We start from the raw sequence: 26,330 nt of genomic DNA on the forward strand, positions 1-26,330 counted from the left end.
AGAAGCCAGATTTCACCCTCTGACAATACTCAGTGGAATATAACGACTGAAGGGCAGCACCTCCAATGCAGTCTGATCCTCTTCATTGTTGAGTGAAGTTCTTGGTTTGGGACATGAGTACCCAGAAGTTCAGGATTTGTGTTGAGCCATACTGACGTGCATGGGTAGGTGTAGATACTACACTGAACTGTTTTTTTTTTTTTCCCCTGTTAGTCTTTATTATCCCCATTGTCTAAAAACTACAGAGTAGTACTTGAAACTGAGGTTGTCCTGTTTAGATTTGGACTGTCTGAAATTGTTGCCTCTTTGCACTGAATTGTTGCAGATCTAGCTACTGTGGAAGTCTATGTATCTTAATAAAACAAGCAAAAAAACCCCAAAATAACAGATCACATAGTCATAGTCCTTTAAAAAAAAAAAAAAAAAAAGAAGTGACAGGTTGATTACATTGTCATAAGCTCTTAGACTTAAGGTATGTTGCCAGTGAGGTAGGCTTTTTTTCTAACACTTGAATCAATAGGAAGGAAACTGTTTCTGAGAAGGAAATTGAATGCTGCCTTAATCTAGCGAACTTCTTTTTTTCCAAAATAAAATGCAGGAATTTTCACAAGCACCAAAACACGGGTTTTTTAGGCTTTGATTCTCCTGGACAGCAGAGGCTTGTGTGTCCAGTGTTTAAGCAGAGAGTGAATCATGTTGTTTGATGAATAGCATGGATATGTAGTCTCTTGAAATTGTAAGTGTAATGTAAACACAACCAGAACATTTGCAGCAATACAAGCATGTGTAAAGGTGTTGTACTCAAATGAGTTGATTCAGCAGAAGACAATTGAGTTACCCTGTGGTTCTGTGAAGCTATTCTAGCAGGTAGGTCAGAGAGCAAATTTGTTTTGTAAGGGGTTGGGAGGAGGAATAGAGGAAAATTGGTTTGTTTGCCAAGCCTTCAGAATGACATCCAAGTTAAAACCTTTCAAATAGATGGAAATACTTTCATTTGATATGTTAGACCTAAATACTAGGCTTCTCTGTAATACTAGTAATACATACTTGTTTGGTTTGTATAGCTCTGTTTGGAATATTGCAAAGACATTCCTATTGATGTCAGCCCACAGACGTGTTAAAGGCTGCTAGTATGCAGTTGAGAGAAAAAGCTAAACCTTTAGTCATTTATTCTTAAATATAGTTGGTTATAAAGCAGTAACACATCTTTAAAAATGGCACTGGAGTGTCTGACCAGTTCACTAGTCTATTTCTAGCACATTGCTAGAAGTAATTAGTTTCCTATCACAAAATAAGATCTGTTCATTGTATCTACTTTAATATGTACAGATCTGTGTCTTTACCACACAGGAATTAATTGTTGTCAAAGACAAGAATAGCTCACAATTTTAGACATAAAGCTTTGTTGCTCTCCTCATTTGCTCTGTTTGCACTTTCACTGGAATGTTTTAGGTCTTTAGTATCAAGATGTATTTCATGAACTATAGAATTGTGATCTTACCTAGTACTCATCAACAGGTGATCATTGTAAATATTCTGCCTTAGCAATTCTGACTTTATAATGCCTGTACTAATCTGTAAATACGATTGTTTAAAGAAAAACATAATCTGCAAGACTTTCTTTTGAATAAGATTACAATTCCATAGCTTTAATTTGGCTTTTGTCTTTAGCCATTTATATTTGCATTGTAGTAAAATGTTTTTCTTCAAATGCTAGGGGTAATAGGCTTGCAAGTCTTAAATGGGAATGTGCCTCTCAGTGGAAGAACTTTACCTGTATTCTTTTGATCACTTTTAGAATAAAAATTTTGTTAGTGCTGTTGCACATTGAACAGGTGTGGATTTTAGACATGAGTTTTACAACATAATGGGTTTTTAGTTGCTGAGAGCTTGTATGGAAGTGGTATTTGAGATGACAAATTGGCCTGTGCAGAACAATGTTTCTGATTATGTTTTTTTCAAATGCATATTTTATTTAGATCACAAAGTATATATTTGGCACAAGCGTAGCGAGCTGCCAATTGCGGAGCTGACAGGGCACACACGTACTGTTAACTGTGTGAGCTGGAACCCGCAGATTCCATCCATGATGGCCAGCGCCTCTGATGATGGCACTGTTAGAATATGGGGACCAGCGCCTTTCGTAGACAACCAGGATATTGAAGGTAAAAACCTCTTGTGTTGTATGTGTGTTCTCTAATCACTAAAAGCTGACATCAAAGGCAGCTGCTTCAGTTGATTTTCCTTACCATAAATAAGATAGAATAATGCTTTTAACTCTTGGGTTAGAATCATTACTTTTACTAAAAAAAGTATTGTTATGATTTTTTTGTTTGATTGTTTTGTTTTGTTTTGTTTGTTTTTTAATGTATGGCTGTTGATTTTTATCTGAGTTATTTGTGGAATAAAAAGGAAACAACTGGTATTTCCAGAACAATATTCAAGTTTCTGACGTGGCCCTGTGGAAAACTATGGTGTCAGTAAGACCTCCAGGATTATTTTCATTTATTTATGTAGACATCTTAAAAATCCTGCATCCAGTGATTGAGGTTTAATAACATACAGTGTTATTAAAATTTAAATTATGCATTCTGATGACACTGCAAGTTGAATAATGGTATTACAATGCTTACAAAAGGAATCTCCGGCATCTGGAGAAAGTGGAGTTTCCAACTGTGAAATCTGTACAAAACTTTTTTCCCTAACCATCAGCAACTATCTGTGTCCAGGAGAGCCACTTGTTTCATGATGCAACTTTTTTCACTGCTAAAAAGCCCGCTTGTTACCAGCCCTTCTTACCTCCCCCCCAAATTGGTAATGAGATGAACACTGGTGGGTTATTCTGCAGTTTATAGGCTTCTGTCATTAATTTACAGTAAACATGAAAATGAATTGCAGTATATCACATTGCCACAGGACCTCGTGGGTACCAGGCATGAACATGAGTTCAAAGGGAACCTGGACAAAGTAATCAGAGAAATCCATTGGGTGCTACTGGATAAGTAAATGCCTCTAGTTCAGAATGGCCCTTAGGTGAAAATGGCTGGAAGTTGGAAGGACATTAAGAGGAAGAATGACCTCCTCTCCCTGCTCCTGGGCTTTCTGACACATCTGCTGCTGGTATTGGACTAGGTGGACCAGCCTGGTCAGTCTCCTGTTTTTGTAACACCTTGAACACACCCATAAGGACTCAGAGCCTGTCCTCCAGTTGGTGTTACTCGCCATTGTGTTTTTCTCCCATTAGCTGCTTGCTCACTCTTTCTTAGTTCCTCCAGAAAATAAGCTAGTAAATGCCATCATCAAAACAATAGGAAATTGATTTCTGACAGCGGTACTTCCACACGAGCTGTAGGCGCACAGAATAATATCTAGCAGTTTAAGAATCTTCAATGGATGACAAACAGCTTTGTAATTAGCACACTCGCCTGAAACTTGAATGCAAATGTATGTTACTTCTTTTTGGAAGTTCGTGTATCGGCACCCAACATGCTAAATCAATCTCTAAATTAATAGGAATAATAACATCTAAAATAAGTAATTCTTCATATGGGATTTAGTTACACAATAAAAATAAGATCCATTAACAAATGCATGTTCAGTGAAACTTCTGTAAATACACTGTATTCATGACCTTATGATAGAAATATGAAGTATTGATAAGATCTTCAAGGTGTGATTTCTCTCTCTTATGTTTTTGTTTTTGCTCAGAGGAATGCAGTAGCATGGATAGTTGATGGCGAATTTGGAGCAGACGACTTCAGTTTAACTTAATTAGTCGTATTTTAAATGGCTTGGGATTTGGTGCAAACAAACATGATTGATAGCTGGACAGACATGCTCGTCATGAAAAAGAACCATTTCTGAAGCCCGGTTGGGGCCAAACATTTACCACCTTGCTTCATAGTAACCAGTCGAGATGAAGCACGTCGTTAGAACGTTGTTGGACACCGTGTTGAAATTACCCCCCCCATCGGTTGTGAAGAACTGTGCTACATTCAGGCTAACCATTGAACTCAGTATATATATTTTTCCCCCCCTGCCTTTTTGTCCGGCAGGCTACTGTTCTTGTTGCTCTTCTGTGTAATGAAGTTTAAATGCTTGTTTGGAACACTTTATTTAACAGTTTAGAAGGCTTGATAGAAAGAGTGCTTTAGTCTGAAGAGTATACATTGGATAGGAAAGTATTTCCTTCTCTTGTTTCTCAAGTCTCTCTCCGCCTTACTTAGCTTGAGATCTTTGCAGCTTGGTTCATGGATTCTAGCCTTGCCCGTTGCGCAGTATATATAAATTGAGATGATAAACCAATGAACTATGTCAAAAGCACTCTCAGTATCACATTTGACAAAAAGTTTTGTACTTTTCACATAGCTCGTTGCCCTGCAAAGGGGTTAACAGCACAATTTTTTAAAAATAAATTATTTATAGGATTAAAATGACTTCATTTGTATACATTTGGAATTAAAACGAATCAAGAAGTGTCGTGAAACACAGTATCACTGACGTTTTTCTGGAGTGTCTTGAGACTCAATCAAAAGCAGTGGCTGGAAGGAGCTTTACGTAGGCAGTGAAGCTTGTTTTACAAGGAGAAACTCGCTGTCCATCTTTACAGGTATTTAAAAAAAAAGCATTCAGAGTGCACCACCAGACTAAGAGTTTCAACATGACAAGGCCTTTTTAGTTTTTAATTGCATAAATATATGCAACAATGCTGGTAAAAGGTAGACTACCCCTCGAGGAAAGAACATGTTGAATCCTTTCTTTACAAATTACAATTACTTTGTAAAAGTAATTGACATATGGATCATAATTAAACACTTGCATTACAATGAAAATTTTTCTTTGTTTGTTAAACAAAGGTGTATAGATTTTCTTCTTGAGAATATACTTTTATCTTTGCAGATTTAAATGCCTCTCCCAGACTTTGTTGCAAGCTGGTGCTGTGAACATCGTGACACATCTAGGAATAGTTCCACTAACATCCCAAGTTAAGAAAAGGGAAAGACTTAAAATATTTTTTCTTTTTGACATAAATAGATGGCCTGGCATCTCTGCGCTTCTGTACCACACACAAATACATTATGGGATGGCATTGGATTCCCTTTTGCCACCTTGGGTAGAAAGGTAGTGTTGGTACTGCTGTGAAGTAAAGAGGGAGCAGGGAAAGACGTGCTGCTGAGAATGAGGTGAACAGAAGAGTGGACTTCATCCTTTAATGTGATAATAATCTAGTGTCCTTATTAGTCATGTGTGGAAGAAGGATGGGGGAAGGTTTGCTGGAGTTCCTGGGAAGAAACGTGGAGCCACTTTGATGAATGGGAATGTGGTGCTTAACATCAACAGTACCTTTTTTCTTCCCCAGAAAAACAAAGTGAAGCTTAGTAGGTTAGGTGGGGGCGGGGTTGTTTTGTGGTTTGTTTTTTTTTTAAGGTTTCAGCCATCAGGTGGTAGGCTTTTTTTTTTCCTTGTGTGTAAATTTAAAAATTATTCAAGATTCTGATTCTTTGAGACCAGCCCTGAATTTGACATACTCCTCTCTTAGTACCTCCAAAATGAAATAGGAACTTAATGTTCTTATTTTCAGTCAAGTACATTTGTCTTAAATTAAGGTGAATTTGAGAGCAATTTGTGTTCTGCAGTACTGGGAATACGTGTGTAAACTTCAGACTACTTGGTTCCTTCTTCCATTAGCAAGTTCTGGAGGAAGCTGTTTGTTTCTCTTCCTAGTTCAGACAGTGTAAGTTTTGTCAGTCTTGTTCCTGCAGCATCATTGTTTCAGGGAAACAGACACCTTCCTGAGGGCAACTTTAAGTAAGCTTAAACCTTTGAGTTTTAAATAAAGTTGAATACCTAAATTGTAAACAGTGTTTTATATGTCCAAAACATGGTATAATTCATAACCAATGCTAGCATATGAATCTTTAGAACTTACCCTAGTTAGTATCATCTTACTCTGGAACTTATGTTTTCAAACAAAACGCTGTTTAGGGAGAGTAAAAAGAATAATCCTGGGTTCGATATCTCTTAACAAGGTATTGTACCGTGGTCTGGCACTACTTGCTTACCTCATACTCCCAGGACTAAAGTGGGATTTTTAGGCAGGGGGTGAAGTCTGAATCAAACCTCGAGTTTAGATTTCAAGTCTCATATACACTTCAACAGACTCCTCGCCTGGTACAAGCTGTGTGTGGGTATGTGTGGGCTGATGCCTACTGTCCACTGCAATGCATTATTGCTAGAAAGTTAAACTTGGTACCTTTGCCAAAATACTGCCCCTCTATTCTGGGGTTTCTCCTCTGGACTTGGTTTGTTCCTCTAGAACACACTTTAGGTATTTAGAAGCAGAGCGAGGGGAGAACTAGAGGTTCTGATACCTCCATATGAGTTTCCTGGTATAACTATGCAATGTACAGGAAGGCTCAATGTAGACGGCGCCGCTTCCAGAGCAGCTCAGGAGCAGCGTGTTTTGAAGCTGGCTGCTTCTCATGGGAGATGAAAGGTCAGAGTCATCTGTATTTCGCCACACTACTTGGCCCCACAGTAAACCATTCTAGATGTAGCGGTAATGACTGCCATTCCAACCTGTAGATTAAAGAGGAACCTTAAACTATTTCTAACATGTCGCATATTTATGATACGTGAATTGAAAAGTACCAATACTTTTTGTACACAGACTATAAAATGAGACCATGGGGGGAAAAAAACAAATAAGTTTATTTGCAACACGTTGGTTTCCATGTGCTTAAAAATGTTCATAGGCTGGAGTCTAAGGCTGGAACAAGTACACACCTGCAATAAATTACTGTATTTCTAATCAACAGACCTATGGGCTTATAAAGGAAAATATTGTGTGTACTCCTTTTGTAACTTCCTCTGGTCAGCTGTTGGCTTAAAATATTCACAGGAGCCCCAGTTTATTGTCAAGGCATATACTTAAATTATGCTGAAGCATTTTATTATCTGAATGCTTTTTAGCTGTTCAGGTAAGTAATATTCAAGGCACAATGGAGCACAAAAGGGAAAATGCCAGATCTGTCCTTGTTGTGGAGGGGAGGGGAGCGGGGGGAAAGGACACCTTTGTTTTAAATTCCCTCTGTCTTTTCTGAAGTTCTCCAACTTTGAAGTTAACTTCTTTTTATGATTAGAGCAAAGATCCAAGCTAGAAATCTATCCCGATCTTGCCAGTTACTTCTCAACTTGGCTTCAAACAGGTAATGTGTAATAAAACTCGATACGTTGTTGGGAGTTTGTGTCTAGGTGTATGTGTGCACGCTGCTCAGTGATAACTCCCACCAAAAATCAGTTCTGGAGGCTTCTGTAGCAGGAAACAAGAACTCCTACAGTGAGCCACAGTTTGAGGGGAGACGTTGTAGACTCAAATGGGCAGGGAGGTAGAGAAAGAGGAATGATCACAAAAAGCAGGATTTACTGACCAACAGACGAACTACTGTAACTCAAGGGGGAGGAGGAAAAAAATGCACTTTCAAGAGTTTGTCCATTTTTGTAGCTACAAAATACACTTGTATCTAATTTTTTTTTTTGAGACAACTATTAAGAACACCCAATCCCATAAATGGCTAATGTTCCTTTTGACCTCCTCCTGTCTCTTCCACATTGGCTTAAGTCCATTTTCAGCTGCCATACTTAATTTTTTTTTGAAAACTGCTACTTTTAACTATGTTTAGAAAGAAAAGAAAAATCATTAACTCTGACACTTTTTTTAAACAGGGTGGACTTAATTGAAGTGTGCAGTGTTGAACTACTGCTGCAGTAGCTGCCTCTAGTTGTTGAAATAAACTGTAGACAAGTTTTTTGTGTATTAATCCAGATAATCTGGATTCAATAAAACGTCTGTGAGAGTGTTTCCTCCCACCTGGTGTGAATGTGTGTGTGCGTGTGGCCATGAACAGACAGAGAACCAAATGTTCTAGGTACTTGTCATGTTTTATTGCATACTTAAGTCGTGTGTATGTGAAGTGTCCTTTGACCAGAAGGTTTTGGTTAATATCAGTATATTTTTATAAATTTGAAATTCGTTGTGCCCCATCATTTTTCTTAAAACATTTTTCATTGTTAGGGTATATGTGCTAGATTTGAATCTTTAACATTTTTAGGCACAGATGGAAAAAGTTATTGGCTCCTTGAAAACTTACGGGACAAAATGGATCCTCAAAGCATGTATGTACTTACAAACCAAGCTGTAGAGATCAAGAAAAAGAACTTTATTGTTGATCTCAAGATTTCTAAATTGTCAAGATTTATATGGAGTTGTGGTGGAACTAGTTAACACTTAGAGCTTTTGGTATGTAATGACTATTTGCTATGGACTGATATTAAATGTTTCAAAGGATTGCGTTCTTAAACTTTCTGGATTTTTGTTACTCTCCTCGGATTATATCAAGTAGTTAAAAATTTCTTTGCTATGTTACATTAAAAACATAAGAACTTTGGGTCTCGTATTTATTTTCACTTGTTTTACTAATTATTTACAGAACACCGTTTTAACTTTTTTATTTTATAAATGTGTAGTATTTTAAACATATCTTTAAAAACTGTTCAATTGGAACTACATTAACTTCTGATTTGTTTTTATTAGGATTTTTAAAAAAGAAAATACACTTTTTCCATGTTGGTGCACAGCACTTAACAGAAATGTTTGTATTCCCTTTCAATTCAATAAACAGAATAAATAACTGGAATGAATAGTTCTTAGTTTCCCTAACTTCACTTACATGACTGACTTGGATATTAATTTCTTAAGCGTTAGTTATAGATTTCTTCCATCTTTGTAGGATTCGATTTCCTTGGCTAGGAAAACCCATTTGTGGCAGTTCAGCTGAATTCACTGAATTCACTCTGTGTTGTGCGCAGGCTTTCCAGTTCTGGATGGTTGGCTCTAATCTACCTTGTGCTTGTGTTTTCACTGCACCTGCAGCCGTTCCTGCCTCTGTCCCGTTCTGCGCTTATCTAACTTGTCGAATGTCTGGCTCCTTTGAGGCTCCATGAATGCCTTGATTCTTCAATGTTGGAGTGAGCTTAAATACCAGACATGGGTTGCTTTAGGTGATGGGTGGGTTTTGTGGGGTTTTTTTGGTATTTCATATTAAGAAGGTGCTCCTAAAGTACTTGCATCTCTTGCTTAGACTCCACTTAAACTGGAGATCAGGAACCTCCAGACTTCTATGTGAAGCTGACCTAAGCAGTTTCCATGGCTGACAGCTCTCAAAGACACTTCTCAACTGTTGCCTGTGTTCCCTCCAATTAACTGTGTGTTCTTCTCTGTCTTCCCCGTGCCTTAAAACAGAACCTCATCTTCATCCTGCATTTTAGTCATTTTTATTCGGCTCTAGCTAACGTTCTGTTAAATAAAAAGCTGTGCCTAAATTTGCCCTCCCCTTCCTGTAGCTTCTCCAAATTCAAACCTTTTGCTGAAGTGCATTCAATTTTTTAAATTCTTTGACCTTCTGTATTGATTAGAAAAGGTCTTTGTTCCCTCTAGTACCACCTTCGTATTAACCCTCCCTTACAGTTTAAGCAGAGTATAGATAATCATGGCTTAAATGTGGTTGCTATCAGAATGGGCAAGCCTTAGGCCTTCCTTTGTGCCCCTTCCTTGGGTACTGCTATTTGCAGGAGGGTTGTTAGCAGACCCACTTCAGCCTCAAACCATCCACACAACAGATGAAGGAAGTTTTTTGGCTCTTTTATTACTGTGCTTCAACTTCTGTCCTGTGTCTGCCTTTGAGTGGTGAGAAGAACGCAAGACAAAAAGGTATATGATTTCTACAGAGCGATGAAATGTCAGCATATGTAAGGTTTAAAACTAATTGTAATTTATTTTTAAAAAACCCTTCAGATCATTTAAGAGAAATGACATAAGGAACCTGATAGTAGATGAACATTTCATAATTAGCTGATATCTAAACTCTGCCCTGAGGTAGATTCCTTCTCCAGAGGGACAGTTCCTGTTTTGCTCTGTCACTTTACACCTTGCCCTATGCCTTCTATGCTGCCTGATGTATCCTGTGTGTTGCACATGTGTAGGCTGCCTACTCACTGCAGAAAGGTGGCGCTCCCAGTTGTCTCCTCACTTTAAAAGACCCATAACGCCCTGAAGAGTAACCACTGAAGTTTGTGTGCCTCCATGGTTTCTGCCAAAGGTCATTAATATACTGATAACTACCTGGTAGTCTATATAACCCACATTTTCCTGTTGCTACCTCTAATCTCATCATTACTATATGCTTAGAGGCAAAAAATGGTCTTTTCTGAGCATTTGTACAAAATCCTAGAGAGCTTCTTGTGAGAAAAAGAATTTGAATAAAGCTATGCCAATGCTGAACAGAAAGATTTGCCTTTATGGGTTTCTTCAGGGTTTCAAGTTGACTGTTAACTTGCATGTCTAACTGTTCTTAGGACTACTGGCCATACTATTAATCCCACAGATTTACTATGTTCTGTAATACACAACTATTTTAGAAAAAAAACAGTAATTTACTAGGATGAGGAGATAAGTATATTCTTTAGTAAAACAGGATTAATAACCATCAGTCTGTAACTAATGATTAATTAGGGAAAAACATGCTATCATACTGATTTTAGCTAATCCCCCCGCCTCCCAGGTGCAGTACGATAACAGCTGTCTAACCACTCTGCAAACTGTTGAATGACTAAAGCTGACCAGGCTCCAGACTGTGGGTGAGGAGAAGAGCTTAGTAACCTTGGTTAAAAGTTAGACTCCCTGAGGCTTATTTTTGTGGATTAAGAGCTTTCTATAAATCACTGCTAATCATTTGAAGGCTGAGATAATGTTCCCCTCATGAAGTTATACTTGGGTACCTGAGTTCCAAAGGGATATATAGTCTGGTGTGTGAAGAGGGAATCGGGGTTTTGGTCTCATAATGATTCATAGTGATAAGGTGAATTTTTATTTAAAAATCAATCTAAGGTTTGTAATTTTCTTGAATTCTGTATAGTAAGATTGGATTTAAATTACCCTGTTCTCCCTCAATGGAGATCCAGAATGTAAGGAGTTTTTTGTTTTCACTACTGTCAAACTGTGTATCATCTCCCATGAGACAGATGACTGTAGGATCCCTATTTCCAGCTAATGAGCTACATTTTTAGCAATTACAGATACGTTATTCCTGTTGCTGACACTGAGAAGATCTCTGTGAAGGCAGGAGATGATAACCTTGTATAGTAAGGAAGGCTTCAAAAGTACTGGTGTAATTACTCAGAAGAATTGTGGCCTCTCGAGGCTGCTGCTGTGGTTTTTACAACTATGATAACGAGTTGTTAGTTATAAATGAACAGATAATTTATATAAAAAAGTGAAGTGGGAAGTTTACATTCATATGAAAGAATAGCTTATTTACTATTTGACAACCACCACTTAGAAAACATATTTGTATTTTTTGTTGGTCTGTCATGGTTATTAATTCATTCTTGAGCAAGGGAAGTGAGGAGGAATCCACAAGGACATCCCTTTATGTCAGGGATATAAATTAAGACATGCTGCCCCCTTCTCCCCCCCTTTTTTTTCAGATACGTTGTTCTTTTCCCTTATCCTTCCCTGTTCTGCTTCCATCTCTGAAGAAACACTTCCCTCAGTAGAGGAGAAAAGAAAAGCAGCTTTTCATAGTGATAAACATTACCAATTCCATTAGGGAATGTTCTACCCTATCTAATGTCACCACTGTAATTCTGAGGTGCTAGTAGTTAAAAATCAATGAAGACTATCTTACAAACATTTTCATGAATAATAAAGCTCTTATATCAAAATCATATTTTTAGAAAAAGATATATAAACTGCGAGTTTAAGTGGTGGATTTACAGACTAATGATCATGTTTCTCAGTGTGAAACATCATTAATGAAATTTATCTACTGTTATCACTACAGCAAGGATTTAAGCAGCTTACTAACACTACCCTTTCTTCACATGGATAAACCCCAAAATATATGTAGTATGTTTTAACTTATGTTAACTTATGTTAACTTATGTGCCTACCACATAAGCTGCTACAAAAGTTACTGACTTTCCACTCTCTTAAAGTTTTATTTGCTTTTCTATTTTCCAGACCTATATCCTGTCTGGATTTCAGTTTTATAAGGCAGGACTTTCTGTAGATTGATTTTTGTGGTGTCAAGTAATCAGTGGCATGCAGCTGTGGTAGCTGTTTCCTTAGTTATTTTTAATGAGCGTAATTTTCAGCAGTTTTTCATCCTTGCAACAGCTGGACTCCATCCGTCATAAATTTAAAGCCAAACTTTTCCTAGAACAAATATTGAACACAAGGTATCTAGAGAAATCAAGCTTCAGTGTTGTCTTTTCACTGCTGGCCATGAAAACAATCTGCTATCTACAGCTATACAGCAGAGAACAAGTACTTAAGAAGGAAAGTCTCATACATTTTAGGACTTAATTACAGAGCTGTATTTTTGAAGTGTTTCACTTGACATGTTGGTTTCAAAAAAACCTGTTTCTATGCACATATAAAAAGTTTTAAGACAGTTATTGGACAGTGAGGGTATGAAGTTGGGTTTATATACTCATATAAATGCAAGAGCTGCACAAAAAGAATTCACTTTGCTGGTGTCTTTGAAGAAGAGTCACATCAGAAATGGGACAACTGGCTTATGGGTTACCAGCCCCCCCCCCGCCCCCCCAAAAGCTATACAGACTCTTGATTCACCTCACTGGATACGGACACAGCAGGTTCATGGAACAGTGACCCCAATAGTCTTTTGCTCTGTAACCAACTCCAACCATGGTGCAATGTTGTGTTTACTTTGTATAGAGGTCTATGATGTATTTCAACAACAAAATGGGAATTGAAGGGTAAAAGTATTAATCATGTTTCTTATTTATCTGGTTTTTACTCTTACACACAAGTGTCACTTTCACTAAAGGGACCTTCATCCATTCAACACAAGACTTCATAGAGGCTGTTGGAGGGAGGGGTAGAAATGGAGAAAAGCATAACTTTTATTACATTGCTTTTTAGCTGGAAAAAACACTGATAGAAAGATGCAAGCTGTGCTACTCTTGCACTTTGAAATCTGTGTTCCAAGTGCTGCTTCAAACCAGGCTCTAGTAGGCCGGCTTGACAGCCAGAGGCATATCCTCACACCTTTCAGTAGGAAGGACACGTCAGAGCTGCACTTAAATTTGTTTGGAACTACTGCTATTACCAGCCCATGCTGCTGCAATGAGTTTCTCTTCTCACCATTTAATTCCTGTGAGATCAGTTCTGTAAGCAAGGATTTCATCTTACAGAAGCAGCAGCGTGGGTTGTGAAGGAACAAAAACAACTGCTACACAAATCCAATGTCTTTTGAAAATATTTTATGTTAAAAATACAGAAAAATACTTCTTGTTCAAAGAGGAAAAATATACTGCACGATGACACTGATCTAGGTACGTTCGCAAGGTGTCTGCCGCTCCACAACCAGTCACAGGAGTGATGACCCAATTTGGCAGCTAATAGTTCTTTTTCAACTTCTCAATCATTTATCAAAGCCAGAATCATACTGTGACAAAACAGAAAACATGAGACCAGTGGATTACTGAGGCATGTGCAAGCAGGAACAGCTATTGCTTTCATGAGATAACCGCACTTGATTCTGAAATAGAATGTCAAAGCAACTGCTGTTTGCTTTGCTTCTCAAGACAAGGACTGCAGACGTAACCCTGCAGCAAAAGTACAACAGTTCTTCCATCTCGCAGTAAGTGGCCCCATCACAGAAATCATCCATTTGTAACTTAGCCACATCAACTTTATTTTCTAAAGCAGAACTTTGTAAAATAAACTTGCTCCCTAAGATGATTTCCATTCTAAATAGGCCACTTATTTTAGGTGCTGAAATAATGTAACTCTTTATATTGTACTTAGGGTGGTTTTGAGATTAAGGAGTAGTCTGAGTTTCCGAACTATGTTTGATCAGAAAGAATAAAGTCATATAATGAGCCTGGAGATAGATGTCAAAATATATTAGAGGCTTAGCAGGATGCAAAAAGATAAGACACTTATGAATACCAGCAATTACTTTAGCACAATAGAGGAGATTAAAATAGCTGGCAGACAATTCCTTTGTTCCTTGGGAGCAATTTTTGAAACTAACCTGTAAAGGTACATGAAGAAACAGAGCAGATGAAAGCCGAGTTTGATCATGGCTTCCTTCATGTGCGATTTCAGTTGTCCTCGGTTATGGATCTCTGTGGGATCGAATACCCCCATGTTTCCACTTGGCACCATAATGTACCTGAAAGTTTAAGAGAAAAAAAAAAACAACAAACCACAGAAGTATGGTCATCAAAACATTAGGGAGTGGAAGTGGACAGTTTGCACGGTTTTGTTTGCTTGGGATTTTTTTTTGTGTTTTTGTGTGTTGTTTTTGTAGTGTTTGTTTGTTTTGCGACTCTTCCCTCTAGAGGGTTGCATCACAATTTAGCATCAGGGAGCTCCTTTTTAACTCTATTTCAGTTTCACGATATTGCATATAGGGATTCCAACCTATAGAAAAAGAATAAGAGGACAAGAAGTTCTAAAAGCATCAGCCCAGCTTCTCATGTATAAATGGGAGAGTTTCCAAGTAACAGCTGATTCCAATTCATTTTAGTTGCTGTTCGTGGTTACTTGATGTTATGAAGGAGACGTCCACCCGCAGTGGAAAGATGCATTAGATGAAAGGGACTGGAAAAGAATTAATTTAGCTAAGAATTAGTGGTTAAAAAAAACCCAACACATAATCACTAACTCCAGCAGTCAAAAGGAGATAGCGTAAGACAAGACAAAGGATCTGTGTGTCATTCCCTGTTACAACCATCCCGTGTTACCTCAGCAGAGACACTGAGGTGACGGGATGAGAGACTGGGCAGAACTGAAGAAGTTAAGTACTGCTGTCCAAACCCACATAAGAACAAAAATTGAGTGAAACAAAGTGAAATGTAAGCAAAAAGAAAAATAAAACGAGCAAACCAAATGTTTATGTCCTGTGAAAATTGAACAAGCAGCATGTTCTTTTGTCATAAGCATTTCTCAAGAGAGCAAATGCAAGCACATGAAGTTCTCACTCCAGATGAGCTCAGTGTAAAACACTATTACAATTTCACTTAAATGTCATACAGGTTCTACCTTCCTGACATAATACTCTTTCTACACAGGAATTTAACTTCTGGTTTTGCATCTGAAGCAAAAGCAAAGTCTCAGAACTGAACTCTTTTTTATTTCCTTTATATACTCAAAAGAATGGCACCACTTGTACTCCAAAAGGCATTCCCCCACTTCTTAGAACATTCGCTTCCATAACTGGGCAGGAAGGGAATAAGAAACAAGGATGTTTGCTAGCAGCAGCAAGAAACCAAAAAAAAACAAAAGTATTTGTGTTTATTTCACAGAGGCATTAAAAAGCACTGCAACATATTTGATTAATAACAAAGACAATTACGTCCCATTAAATATAGTTTATGTGACATAATTACAGTTTGAAAGTCTCTCATAAATTGAAGTTAAGCTATTGTTGTATTTTTAGTATTATAACATAAATTATTGTTCAATTACTGGAAATGTAATGCATTTTATTGGAATAAAAGAAAGAACAAGTTTCCTGAACCAATTTATACTAAAAATAAAGCACATCGTTTTCTTATATCTTTAGGATACAAGTGCCATATAGATAATATGTATTAGTTTTGCTTTTTAAGAAGAATGATAACATTTACATGATGCAACTTAATTAAAGCATGTGGAAGTTGAAAGGTAGTTTTGCCAAGAGATCCACAAGCTAGTACAGTTGGTATTATACCTCTAAGGAACTGTAGTCATGGACACAGCATTGCTAGATGCTGACAAACACAATCTAAGCCAGCTGTCATACCCTAAACGGCAAAAAACACCTGCAGCAAACCCACGCAGAATAAGAAAACTATCAGCTTTAGTGAATATACACATTAGAGCCTCTGGTATCTCCATTTGGTGGAAGGAGCTACCACAGCAACAGGGTATTTCCCTCTAGATTATGCAATTTTGTAAGGGATCACAGAATCACAGAATGTCAGGGATTGGAAGGGACCTCGAAAGATCATCCAGTCCAATCCCCCCACTGGAGCAGGAACACCCAGATGAGGTTACACGGGAATGTGTCCAGGTGGGTTTTGAATGTCTCCAGAGAAGGAGACTCCACAACCTCCCTGGGCAGCCTGTTCCAGTGCTCTGCCACCCTCACCGTGAAGAAGTTTCTTCTCAAATTTAAGTGGAACCTTTTGTGTTCCAATTTGAACCCATTACCCCTTGTCCTATCATTGGTTGTCACCGAGAAGAGCCTGGCCCCCTCCTTGTGACACTCACCCTTTATATATCTGTAAACATTAATGAGGTCACCCCTCAGTCTCCTCCAAGCTAAAGAGCCCCAGCTCCCTCAGCCTTTCCTTGTAAGGGAGATGCTCCACTCCCTTCATCATCTTTGTTGCCCTGCGCTGGACTCTCTCCAGCAGTTCCCTGTCCTTCTTGAACCGAGGGGCCCAGAACTGGACACAATGTTCCAGATGTGGTCCTACCAGGGCAGAGTAGAGGGGGAGGAGAACCTCTCTGGACCTACTAACCACTCCAGGATGCCATTGGTCTTCCTGGCCACAAGGTCACTGTGCTGGCTCATGGTCATCCTGCTGTCCACCAGGACCCCCAGGTCCCTTTCTCCTACACTGCTCTCTAATAGGTCATTCCCCAACTTATACTGGAACCTGGGGTTGTTCCTACCCAGATGCAAGACTCTATATTAGTCCTGGTCAGAATTTCCACTGTATTTTAAAGATTTTTTTTAAACTCCTTCAGTTTTAAGAGGGGTATAATCTATTTGAAAACACAACAAGAATCACATTATTTTGACCTATTGTCTCAAGCATGTCTATAAAAGAAGAAAGGGAAGTGTTCAACAAGTTTTTAAAGAGTTGCTTTCTTTTGCCTAGCCACATTCAACATTTTCTTTGAAATTCTTGCTTCTTTTACATAGTAGCAGGTCTAAGAAATATTTAAAAATGAAAAAAAAGTCTATTTTGAAATATGGTTAGATTCCAAATAAGCTGCTTTGATATCTAGTTTTAAAACAAGGAGAATGTAAGACAAAACTATGTCTCACTGGCGACTGTATGAGCCACTACAAAATTCAGCAAAAAATAAACCAAACTAAATGAGCATCTGACTATGTCGAACAAGGCCAGTATGATGTTACAATAAACATGCCATGACTTTAAAAGTCTACCTTGATGCTGGTTTTGTCTGATTTATCTTCCCTGGGATTTGTTTCTTAAGCCAGTACTGCCTGTAACTGCACCATTAACTCACCAAGATTAAGCAGGTTTTGAAGGAAAGAGAATAAAGGGAAGGAATTATTATTCCATCTTTCTCACTGTCATCACTTAGATATACTACAAAGCACAGAGTTCTTCAATCTCAACACTACTATTTTGATTTCTGTACTCATCTTGGAGTGGAATGATAACCTTAAACCTTTCTGAAGCAACGTAGTACAGCAACACTCCAGAAATTGCTTCTTGAAATACTACAGAGTGTTTCAAAAAGATAGACCCAATTTGAAACCCCTATATCTCTGCAACCACGAACTGCCCACAAATGAAACTCTTCCCACTTGAAGGGGTGGGGCATAGAGTTTCAAATTACTACAGCTTGACAACTCATTAAACCACTTGTAAATTTTTATGTAACATGTTGCCATCGTGAAATATACTGCTTTGAAATTGGATCCATCTTTTTGAAACACCCTGTATAAAATATGAAGAAGATGCAAACACATTCAGCTGATGCTGTAAATTTGCAGCTCATGTAGATTCTATCCTAAATAATAAAATTTCCTTTATAATGCTAAACAATACACTTGCTTTTGCAGACCTTTAACTCCTTCCCTATAGATGGGATAGTCCAGGCTATTAATGTGGGTAAAACTCCTCAATCCTCAGAAAGAAGGCAGGATTAGCAACACAGGTTTAATGTTTTGACTCTTTGCTGCGAGACAGGCAAAGTATGATACTGTTATACTAATTTATTGCCTACACTGCACACCTAAAATAGAGGAAACAATACTGGATTTTAGGATATTCAAATGCCTAGCCCTTGTATGACAAATACAAAATGAGAACTGTCAACTGAAAACAGCAGTCGAAGTTTACTGCTTGAATTGTGGAAAGAGAAATAATTGTATCTTTTAAAATTCTCTCTGACCAGGTTTAGAAGGGAAAACAAGTGGCTACTTCAAACATTAACAGAAGTAAGCAGCAAAGGGGTGTAGCAGCAAAGTACAAGTAATCTTCAAAGCTTCGAAGAAACTTCTCTCTCTAGTGTCTCTGTAGAAATAGGCCAGCCTAAATGAAATATCCAACTCCATACTTGCCAGCAGATATCAAGAACAACACTGGTCATTTTGTGTAACAGTGTGTAATCGGGTTGTACATATGAGCAGCCAAACAAAACTATCCCTATGTGTGTGCATTTAGGCAACAGTTTGCTTATTAAGCATACAAGTTACGACTGTCTCATGTTACTCTAGCTTAGAAACATGTTAAGGCTTTGCTAGCAGCTTTGTAGAAAACAAGGGTGATCAATGCATCATTATTTTGCCCAAGAACAACAAGGTTATCAGTAAAGGGCTCCTCAACTTTTTTTAATGAGTGCTATGAAACCTCTTGTTTAATTTTATCAAAAACTCGAGCCAACCATGCAAATAGTTAGCCTTAGCAGGTTCAGGCAAACAAGAATTACAGCCAACTTGTCATACCTCTATCTTAAACTTGTGGCCTTTTGAACTTCCTGTAGTACAGTGATTAGAGATAACTTGTGACAAATCCACACCCAGTTTTCATTAGCATAACACCTGTAAAGTTTCAACTCTCTGCACATCAAATGATACAAAATAAAAAGAACATTTTTGAACCAACAGTAGCAATGTTGCCACACGGAAACCCCTTCCTATAAGTAAACCATTCCAAAGCGGTGGACGGCCCAGCGTACAAAGACCAGTAACACTGACAGTTGTCATAAAACGAAAAGTCTGTAAACCTTCCCAAATACTAAGAGGCAAGATGGGGGACCAAAACCGATGCATATGAGGGAAAGAGACAAGACAGTGATAAAAGAGGGTGCAAGGATAAAACCACAGCCCAATGACTTCAGAGCCACCAGCCATGCTGACCTAACTACTTTTATGCTGATAGCTCTATCAGGCATGTAGGCACAAACATTAAAAACTATGTTGGAAGCACTACATCATATTCCCAATTAACATGCTATTACTTCCTGTGAACTTGGGAATGACTGAAAAAGCATGATTCCTGAGCGCTAGTGACAACACATGGCAAGGCCAAAGGCTTCATCTCCTTTACTCTGTTGGGTTTCTCATAGTTTTAATTGCAAGGAGAGGAGCTTTTATGTTAGTCAGATCCATGAAGACTGTTAGCAGCTCAAGAACACAACCATCTCATAACGATACATCACTTATCTTCATACTACACTTAAAGTAGAAACAGTAGGGGGGAAAAAAAAAGCATACAAACTCCTTTGCACTTACCTATATATATTCCATGTTGCTACGGGCAAATTAAGGAGAAAGATGAACCAGTGCAATGAAATAAGCATTAATACAGTCACAACAGCATGGCCGATCACCTCAGGGACCACCCACTGTAAAAAGGGAAGCAAAGAAAAAAGTTAAATGCACAAATGTAAATTCATTTCTGAAAAAAAAAAAAAAAAACACTACATAGATTTGTCATCTGATTCTATTCAAACTCAGACAGAAAATTCATGGAAGAAGAAAGTTCATGTGATTTCAGCACCATGTGGGGAAACTAAAACCTTCAGACAGATTCCATGTGAATAAGCCAGAAATCAGGCCCTAAGATATTATAAAATACATTCTTCACCTAAGTATTACAAAAAATTCTAGAGAGAAGTTGTGTTTGAACACAACTGTATTACACAAGCATTTAAGAAAATGTGTTCATTTGAAATCACTGTAGAGAACATTGGATTTAGGAATGAGAGAAGCAGATAATTAAAATCTGCACAGACACAGGACATGCAAACACCCTCAGGCATGGAACAGATCAATATGAAAACTGACATAGTTAAACTGGGTCAGCCCCTGGCAATAACACATTTTTGACTTGATATTATCCTATAGCATCCTCTCTTACATTAAGAAACAAAATACCTTTAAATCAAAGTGAACACCCATGCTGGAAGGTCACATTGATTTAATGAAATCATTTTTAAGCAGATTTGGCTAAAATGGTACTTTTCCCTATCATTTTAAACTCTCTGCTGTTCAAGAGAGGTTAGAAACTATACAAAAGCATTGGAGAAAGTTGCTATAAAGATCCCAGAGTTCAGCCACGAGTAGACAGCCTTGGTGTGGCACACCAACAATAATGAAAGCACAGGAAGCACTGAGGGTCAGAAGAACAGGCTTTCATGACTGAATTTGCTGAAAGACAGGCATCCAAAAAAGACAAGCAGATGGAAGTGAAAGATACATGCAAAATCTTGCCAATCAAGTCTCTTTAGATACACATTATACCTCTGTTATTTGTAATGCTAAGATGGACTCTTTTCTTAAACCACATTAAATGCAAAGAAGAACAATTTACTTTATTAAGTTTTGAGCAGCACGATCTAGCGTTAATGTAGTCGCATTCCAAATCTGACAGTGTAATTATCTGAAGTTCAAGATAAGGAAAAATTGTATGGTAACTCAGAATACAGAAAGCTTTATTTTTATCCAATAAATTGGGGGAACACTCCACCCTCAGCATAGACTGTCTTGTTCAATAGCTGACCTGTCAAAGGCACTCAATTAGTTACAACTCTCTCCTACTTTAGGTAGAATGTTAGACCATATTTTATCATCAGGCCAAGTAATTTTATGATGTTTTTCCAATGGCAACTGTTGCACAAGTGCTAAAGTTCAGTTCAACCCTTAAAAAAGACCAGGGAGGCAAAGTCAATATTTTTAGTATCTGAATTATTACTACAACACTTGAAACCAGAACTTACAAGGAAGGAAAAGTTAATGCATCTTTTAAACTCACAATAAAGTCAAACACTATAGTTTTAAGAAGTGGATGTACTTTTTTACATTTACAGAAACACTGGATTAATTCATAGTTTGCTAGGAAATAAACAGGCAACATCATTATCAGATAACTTTCAGCAATCAAAATAAGAAGATTTCAGACAGAAAGGTCCTCTCAAAAAAGGCTTAGCATGCACGTGTGCACATCATCATGCTACATCCTGTAAAGCTCATGCTCTTTTCCTCAAAAAGAAAAAAAGAAAAAACAAAACAAAAGCAAACAAACAAAGCATGAGATTCTTTCTGTTTCCCCCCAAATAGGTAAAGTATTACTATTTTCATTTTCCAACAAATAACCTATCCTTCTAAGATTAATTTATTTCAAGTGCTTCTGCACATTTTTCTGTTGGAAGAGGGTAGATTCTGAAATAGCACCAAGATTTAAAAGAGTAGGAGAGCAAATTCTCTTTTATTCAGGGTAAAAAAAAAAAAGAAGCCAAATCAGTGCCTCGACACTCTAACAATACCAGACAGCAAGAACCGCAGGCAAGTTTGTAACAAACGTGGAAACACTGTCGAGGAACTCAGTTTCCCACCTATAAGCTCACATCTGAAGTAGAGTCGGGTACCCTCACAATTAAGGGACTATCGTCCGGCTGTATTTTCTCAGGCCTGTGTAGTTTCTGGGGGTGTGAAGCTGCTTCGACACCCCTTTCTCCACACCAACGCCGAGCACACAGCACTTGAGCCGCGGCACGGTGTCTGTACCGGGGCAGCCTGCGGCCGCCCGAGCCCCAGCCCGGGAGGGAGGGAACATATTTGGGGCACTGAATCATCCGCCGCTCCCCCACCACCCGCCCGTCGGCTCCCGGGGGTTGCCGCCCCCCGCTAACGGCCGTTACCCAGCACGGGCCCCCAGGCCCCGCCACCCCCAACCCACCGCCCGCCCGGCGGCTGCGGCCCCGCTCGCCCGCCCGCCCTCAGCGGCGCCTCAACGGGCCCAGCCCTCCTCGGTCCCCTCAACCCTGCCCACCCCGGGCGCCCCGCAGCCCCGGAGGAGAAGGATACAAAGTAGACGGAGAGGAAGATGAGGGCGCAGTTGTCAATGAGCGAGAAGATGAAGACCACCGACTCCATCCCGCCGCGGCCGCCGCCCTCCCGGCCGCCGTACGCCGCTCCCCGCGCCGGGCAGCGCCGAGCCCCGCCCCGCCACGCTGCTTGCTGGGAAATGGAGTCCCCGCGGCAGCCCCCGCCTCCTCAGGGGTGGCGGCCGAGTCCCTGCTTTTCGTGAGGGTGCTGCGGTAGCAGTGCCAGGGATCTCACGCGGTCTTTTGAAACCGAATTAGCGGGTCGGAGGCAGGAGCACCCAGAGCAGCGCCCGCCGGCGCCGGGTCGGTTTGCCGGTACAGGCGTGCAGTTGGAAGGGGGCCTACGCCGGCGTGGCTGAGGCGCCTGGGCCCTGCCTGCGCACAATTCCCACCTGGCCGCCGGCTGCGCACAGTTCCCGCCCGGCCGCCCCGCGCAGGCGAAGCTCTCGGCCAGTCCCTGGTCCCGCGGGGAGGCCCTCGGCCCGGGTGGCGGCGGGCGGCGATGCGGAGCCGGCCGGGGCACTTCGTGGACCTGCGGCTGAAGCAGCGTGTGAAGCAGGTACCGCCGGGCGCGCGGCGGCGGTTGCCCGTGGGGGTTCCCGCGTGGCGGCACCGGCACGGGGTGGGGGGGACTCCTCGCGGTTCCCCGTCTCGCTGAGAGCGGCCTTGAGCGGCGGCCAAGGCCCGGCCTTGTCTCTCAGGGCTTTAAACAGGCTCCGAGAAGACCTTTAAAAAGGTCTTTTTTCTTTTTTCTTTCTTCTTTTTTTTTTTTTTTTCTGTTCTGTTTGTGTGTTTTGTTGTTTTCCTCCATCCTTTTCAGCACTTCTGGTCCCGAAGCTGACTGCTCTTCCCAGTGTGAAATGGATAGTGCAAAAAACTACACCCTTGGTAGATATAGGCAAATTTGAAGTGTTTACGTTTGGAAGCGTTTACATTTGGAAATGTATATCTATTATATTAAAGGAGTGAAAAAAGGGAAAAAGTGTGGTTACTTCCGTAATATAAATCCGAAGGGTGGGGGGAGAACAGCGATTCCCTCAGGTGGCACAGTGCTGTGTTACATTTTGTGAATATTTGTGGTGACTTTACAAGATAAACACCATTTTTTTGGTGTGTAAGTGTACTCCACTTCTAATTCCTTAAAACGTGAGTGGCTGCTTGAGGGAGCTTGTCTGTTTTCCTTTACAAGATCACAGTGACTGTGGCTTGGCTATTCTGAAATGGAAGAGCCAGCTGAATTTATGGTAGGCTGGATATTTTGTTCAGGCCAGTGGCTGCCCATAGGTGAAGTGTGAAGTGTAACATCATTTAAAAAATCATTCTGTATTAAATTTTATGCAATTTTAATGTTTTAAATAGATTGATTAATTTCAATGAGATTTTGAAATTTTCCTTGCTGTGACATTTGTGATACCTTATCTTTTAGAGACATTCTTTATCTCCATTTAATTTTTTTAAGAAGGAGTCCACCATTACAGTATTGGAACTCCTTCTTACTCCTAATTTGGAGAGTGGGGGAAGAAAGCAAATGGAGCACAGTTGTACCTGAAATTTAGCACACTTTCTCACACTTCATAATTGTGATTTGCAAAGGGGTTGGATCAGCTGCTGTCAGAAAAAAAAAAAAAAGGCATGATAGAATTAACTTTCATGTATATACTTTTCTACAGTATTCTTTGAAATATCTTGTAAAGGTTAAAGTTCTTCTTGTGACAGTGTCCATACTCATTGATGTAGATTGTTTCATTTTTAGGGTGGGAGATCTAAACCAAAAGGAGATTAATGGAGAGAAACCAAGAACTTTTAAAGGATTGACAATAGGATGGTGTGTGGGTTACAAAGTCATTTTTCTTACTAAATAAAAAATATGGAGTTGCACCAGCAGTCACCCAAGCACCAAAATACAGTATACACCTTTTCCCTGGGAAACGTATCTGGTTAGTTATTTGTGCCTTAATAAGCATTTTCCGTTTCATCGGGCAATCCTCTCTAGTGTGTTCCAAGGCAGTTCGAAGCTGGTTTTGGTTTCCATTTTGACTTCTAAGAAGAGTGGAGTTTAAATAGGCATATTTGATCTAGGTGTTCTGCTGAAGTGATTGACAAAGATCTTATTCGCTGCTTAAAATTCTTCATTTCAGTATCTTGCAAGTAGTAAATGTGGCGAGTATGTCGACATTGGAATTCTAGCATCTGATTTGCAGAAGACCTACAGGTGAGCAAATATTTGTATTCTTACATTCTACATTCAAAATATAGAATATATTTTGTCATTTTCCATTTGCGTCTTTTTAATCAAATGTTTAGTTGTCTTTATGTTAACTTCAGTACCAGTTGTTGAAGGTGATTGAAACAGTAAGATAATTTCCACTCCAGTATTTTCCTCTGCCAATATATCTGGTAACTTATATTTTATTAATGCATTGGCATAGTACGATCTAGTTGTGGTTTGTGGGTTTTTTGTTTGTTTTTAAATTTAACAGCTACAGATCCATTACGGCGTGTTGGTCCTTACCGCAGTGGACTTAAAATATGAGGGAAAATAACACTTCAGTGCAGGCAGATAGGGGAGATGTGGGATTCAGTAAGACACTGAGTCTTGCTCAGTTGCTCAGCAAGACAGTAAGTCGAATTATTTTTAGGCTGTTGTGCTTCTCTGGGTGAGGAGCAAGATTATATTTCAGTAGGTCATTGGTGGGTGTATGGAGAAGTATATTAATTTATGTTTGCAGAGTCTATTTATTTGTGCCTTGTTAGAGAAAGGGAGCCAAAGCCCTTGCTCAGGATGCTTACAGATCTTGGGGTTTTGTTTTGTTTGTTCTCTGTCAGCTGTTGTATAAAAGCAAATAAGTATAACCACAGTAAGTGAAGGCAGAAGGTTGATGACTTTTGTTTGCATTGAAGGATGTTAATTGAATCAGATTTTCTCATATTGACTTTAATATTAATCATCACAGTTATTCTTTGCTGAACTGTCCTTTCTAGACTGTAGTCCTGTGTCCGTATGGTCTTGTCGGAACTGAAATTAAAGAATTGGTAGTGTTGTGAAATAGAATCCAGTGTGCTCATGTGTACATTGCTGCTTCTCTGTATCTACAGTTAGAGGACCTTGATGATTTTTACAAAACATACCTTTGGAGACCAGTGTAGTTTAGTGGGTTTGTTTCATCACAGTGATTGAACTATTCCAGGCTTAAGAAAACAACATTTGTGTTTTCGCCTGGCTGGTTTTTAATAAGAACTTATGTAGAAGCATGAGTATCAACTTACACTGTATTTATTTTGAGGGGGGAGAGCAATTGATATAACCTGTTTATTTTGCTTTTTTCAGTGCAGATTATGGACGAAGAAAAAGAAATGCTTTTAGAATACAAGTTGAAAAAGGTAGTTCTGTTAGTATTATGTCCAAGACGTCAAATTCTTTTATTATGCTTTGGCTATTTTTTTAACATGTTTTAAAATTTTTCTTTCAGTGTTCGGAATAATCAGTAATGAAAAAGAACGTGAAGATTTAGCAGTTTTAGAAGCTGAACATGTGGCAAAAAGAGCAAGACAACATGAGAAAAATGAGTAAGAACAATTTTTACCATTAGATTACTTTACTAATGCCATTAGTATTTAGCATTTATTTGAAGCTTTCCGTATTCATATTATTACATTTTGGTAGTTTCAAGGTTGCAGACAAATCCTTGATTTCCTATTGGCTTCTCTTCATCAGAAACTGCCTGTAGTTAATGGAAGCACTTTTTTCACTGAAGATGAACAGATACTGGAGCCCATTGTGGTTTCTCTGTTATTGGGAACATACAGCCCTGAATTAGTGGATATCTTTGGGGACTTCCTTGATAGTTTTCCACGTAAAGCCCCGTCCTCATGTGATTCACTTCCTTTGTTTTGTTTTGTTCTGTTCTTAATCTTTCTTGAGTGTGAGAGATATTAGCTAAATCTGAGAGACAAGACTACAAGACAGGCTATGCAGAGTAAATCACCACTGGGTAGGAGACTGGAGTTAAGATTTCCTAACTCCTAATCCTATGCATAGTCTCATGGACCGTTGTGGTTTCTCTAACCTGTGATAGATATTAAGGGTCTCATGGGAGATGAGGATGTTGTAGTCAGAAGGACTAGTCTGGTTCAGCAGTGATTTGCTTTAATGCCACTT

General features: G+C 39.2%; 3 protein-coding genes across 4 annotated transcripts in view; 2 read left to right on the forward strand and 1 right to left on the reverse strand.

The window, feature by feature from the left end:
• The window catches only part of WDR26 (WD repeat domain 26), a 33,555-nt gene extending 24,859 nt beyond the window's left edge, over positions 1-8,696 (forward strand). For both annotated transcript variants that reach the window (XM_082047255.1, XM_082047256.1), the window contains 2 exons: positions 1,980-2,165; positions 3,709-8,696. In XM_082047255.1, coding sequence (XP_081903381.1) covers positions 1,980-2,165; positions 3,709-3,734 — 212 coding nt within the window. In that variant the 3' untranslated portion in view covers positions 3,735-8,696. The remainder of the gene's footprint in view (positions 1-1,979; positions 2,166-3,708) is intronic.
• Positions 8,697-13,332: 4,636 nt separating this feature from the next.
• CNIH4 (cornichon family member 4) lies at positions 13,333-22,306 on the reverse strand. The gene is made up of 5 exons (XM_082047947.1): positions 22,152-22,306; positions 20,659-20,727; positions 19,578-19,690; positions 14,124-14,264; positions 13,333-13,532 (listed from the first exon to the last, which is right to left on the reverse strand). Exons 1-5 carry the CDS (start codon positions 22,218-22,220, stop codon positions 13,505-13,507), a joined length of 420 nt encoding a protein of 139 aa, XP_081904073.1. The 5' UTR covers positions 22,221-22,306; the 3' UTR covers positions 13,333-13,504.
• A 107-nt stretch (positions 22,307-22,413) lies between these two features.
• The window catches only part of NVL (nuclear VCP like), a 46,209-nt gene continuing 42,292 nt past the window's right edge, over positions 22,414-26,330 (forward strand). The window contains exons 1-4 of the mRNA XM_082047940.1: positions 22,414-22,730; positions 24,310-24,383; positions 25,500-25,552; positions 25,642-25,738. Of these exons, the coding sequence (XP_081904066.1) occupies positions 22,674-22,730; positions 24,310-24,383; positions 25,500-25,552; positions 25,642-25,738 (281 nt within the window). The 5' untranslated portion in view covers positions 22,414-22,673. The remainder of the gene's footprint in view (positions 22,731-24,309; positions 24,384-25,499; positions 25,553-25,641; positions 25,739-26,330) is intronic.

The sequence above is a fragment of the Streptopelia decaocto genome, assembly GCF_964273445.1.
Source record: "Streptopelia decaocto genome assembly, chromosome: 3".
NCBI lineage: Eukaryota > Metazoa > Chordata > Aves > Columbiformes > Columbidae > Streptopelia > Streptopelia decaocto.

Bases quoted from the DNA above. Each gene is read 5' to 3' on its own strand.
- CNIH4 (XM_082047947.1), bottom strand. From the start codon at position 22,220: ATGGAGTCGGTGGTCTTCATCTTCTCGCTCATTGACAACTGCGCCCTC. The intron at 19,691-20,658 runs GTAAATTGTTCT...CCCTTTTTACAG, and splicing joins GCTGCTCAAAACTTAATAAA to TGGGTGGTCCCTGAGGTGAT. The intron at 13,533-14,123 runs GTTAGTTTCAAA...GTTTTGTCACAG, and splicing joins TTCTTCATGTACCTTTACAG to TATGATTCTGGCTTTGATAA.